Source organism: Monopterus albus, unplaced genomic scaffold, assembly GCF_001952655.1.
Source record: "Monopterus albus unplaced genomic scaffold, M_albus_1.0 scaffold21.1, whole genome shotgun sequence".
Classification (NCBI taxonomy): domain Eukaryota; kingdom Metazoa; phylum Chordata; class Actinopteri; order Synbranchiformes; family Synbranchidae; genus Monopterus; species Monopterus albus.
In genome coordinates this window covers 2,517,117-2,517,885 of record NW_018127901.1, presented here as the reverse complement: position 1 = coordinate 2,517,885, position 769 = coordinate 2,517,117, and the positions used below count along the sequence as shown (strand labels likewise).

Genomic DNA, 769 nt, shown 5'->3' with positions numbered 1-769 from the left:
ATAGCTTCAACATTAACCCCAAAGTAACTGCCGTGTATGACAGCAGCAAATCAAAGAAATACTTAGAATGTGCCCTAAAGTGGTTTCTCTACATCCAGGGTGGGATATGTCCACCATCACTGGACCATGTAGGAGGAGAGCGCTTCGCCATGATCGAGCCTGTTACGGGCGACGATTTCCACGATGGCAATGTAGGTTCCTGTGAGGAAGCCGATCAGCCCCACCAGGCTGATGACGATGTTCTTGATGGTCACCAGTGGAGACAGGCCCTCGGTGTGAAATATCAGGATCTGGAGGATGGGAGGGAAGATCAGTGCCAGGAAACTGCTGCTGACTGAGCCAACCAATGAGATGACAAGGTCCAGCTCTGGTATCAGGATGGCGAGAGCACCTGGAGGAGGACAGACAGACAGACAGGATGAAAGGCTGTGGTCGACAGGGGGTGAAGCAGCTTTAATAAAGCTTCAACACCGCTAAACTACAGCTGATGTGAAACATTTAAGACTCTGTATATGTCTTCATCATATTCAAACACTGTTAGTCTGATGGTACAAAGTTTACATCTGGGCTACACTACATTTCAGACCATCACCAATGACACTGTATTCAGTCCAGTTGCTTTTAAAATGAGCTTCCTGTATTTTTTTTTTTATTTACTCTTGTCTTAAATTCTGTAACTGAATTATCATCTCCCAGTTCAGGCAGACAACAATGCACTGGGAGAGAAAATAAAACAGGAACTGTAAGGATCGCTCATTACATGTCAGCA

The 769-nt window shown here is 45.5% G+C and overlaps 1 protein-coding gene across 5 annotated transcripts in view; it reads right to left on the bottom strand.

Moving 5' to 3' along the window:
- Nucleotides 1-6: 6 nt before the first annotated feature.
- Nucleotides 7-769, bottom strand: part of slc36a1 (solute carrier family 36 member 1) — a 22,017-nt gene continuing 21,254 nt past the window's right edge. For all 5 annotated transcript variants that reach the window (XM_020594058.1, XM_020594056.1, XM_020594057.1 and 2 more), the window contains exon 12: nucleotides 7-391. In XM_020594058.1, the coding sequence (XP_020449714.1) occupies nucleotides 117-391 (275 nt within the window). In that variant the 3' untranslated portion in view covers nucleotides 7-116. The remainder of the gene's footprint in view (nucleotides 392-769) is intronic.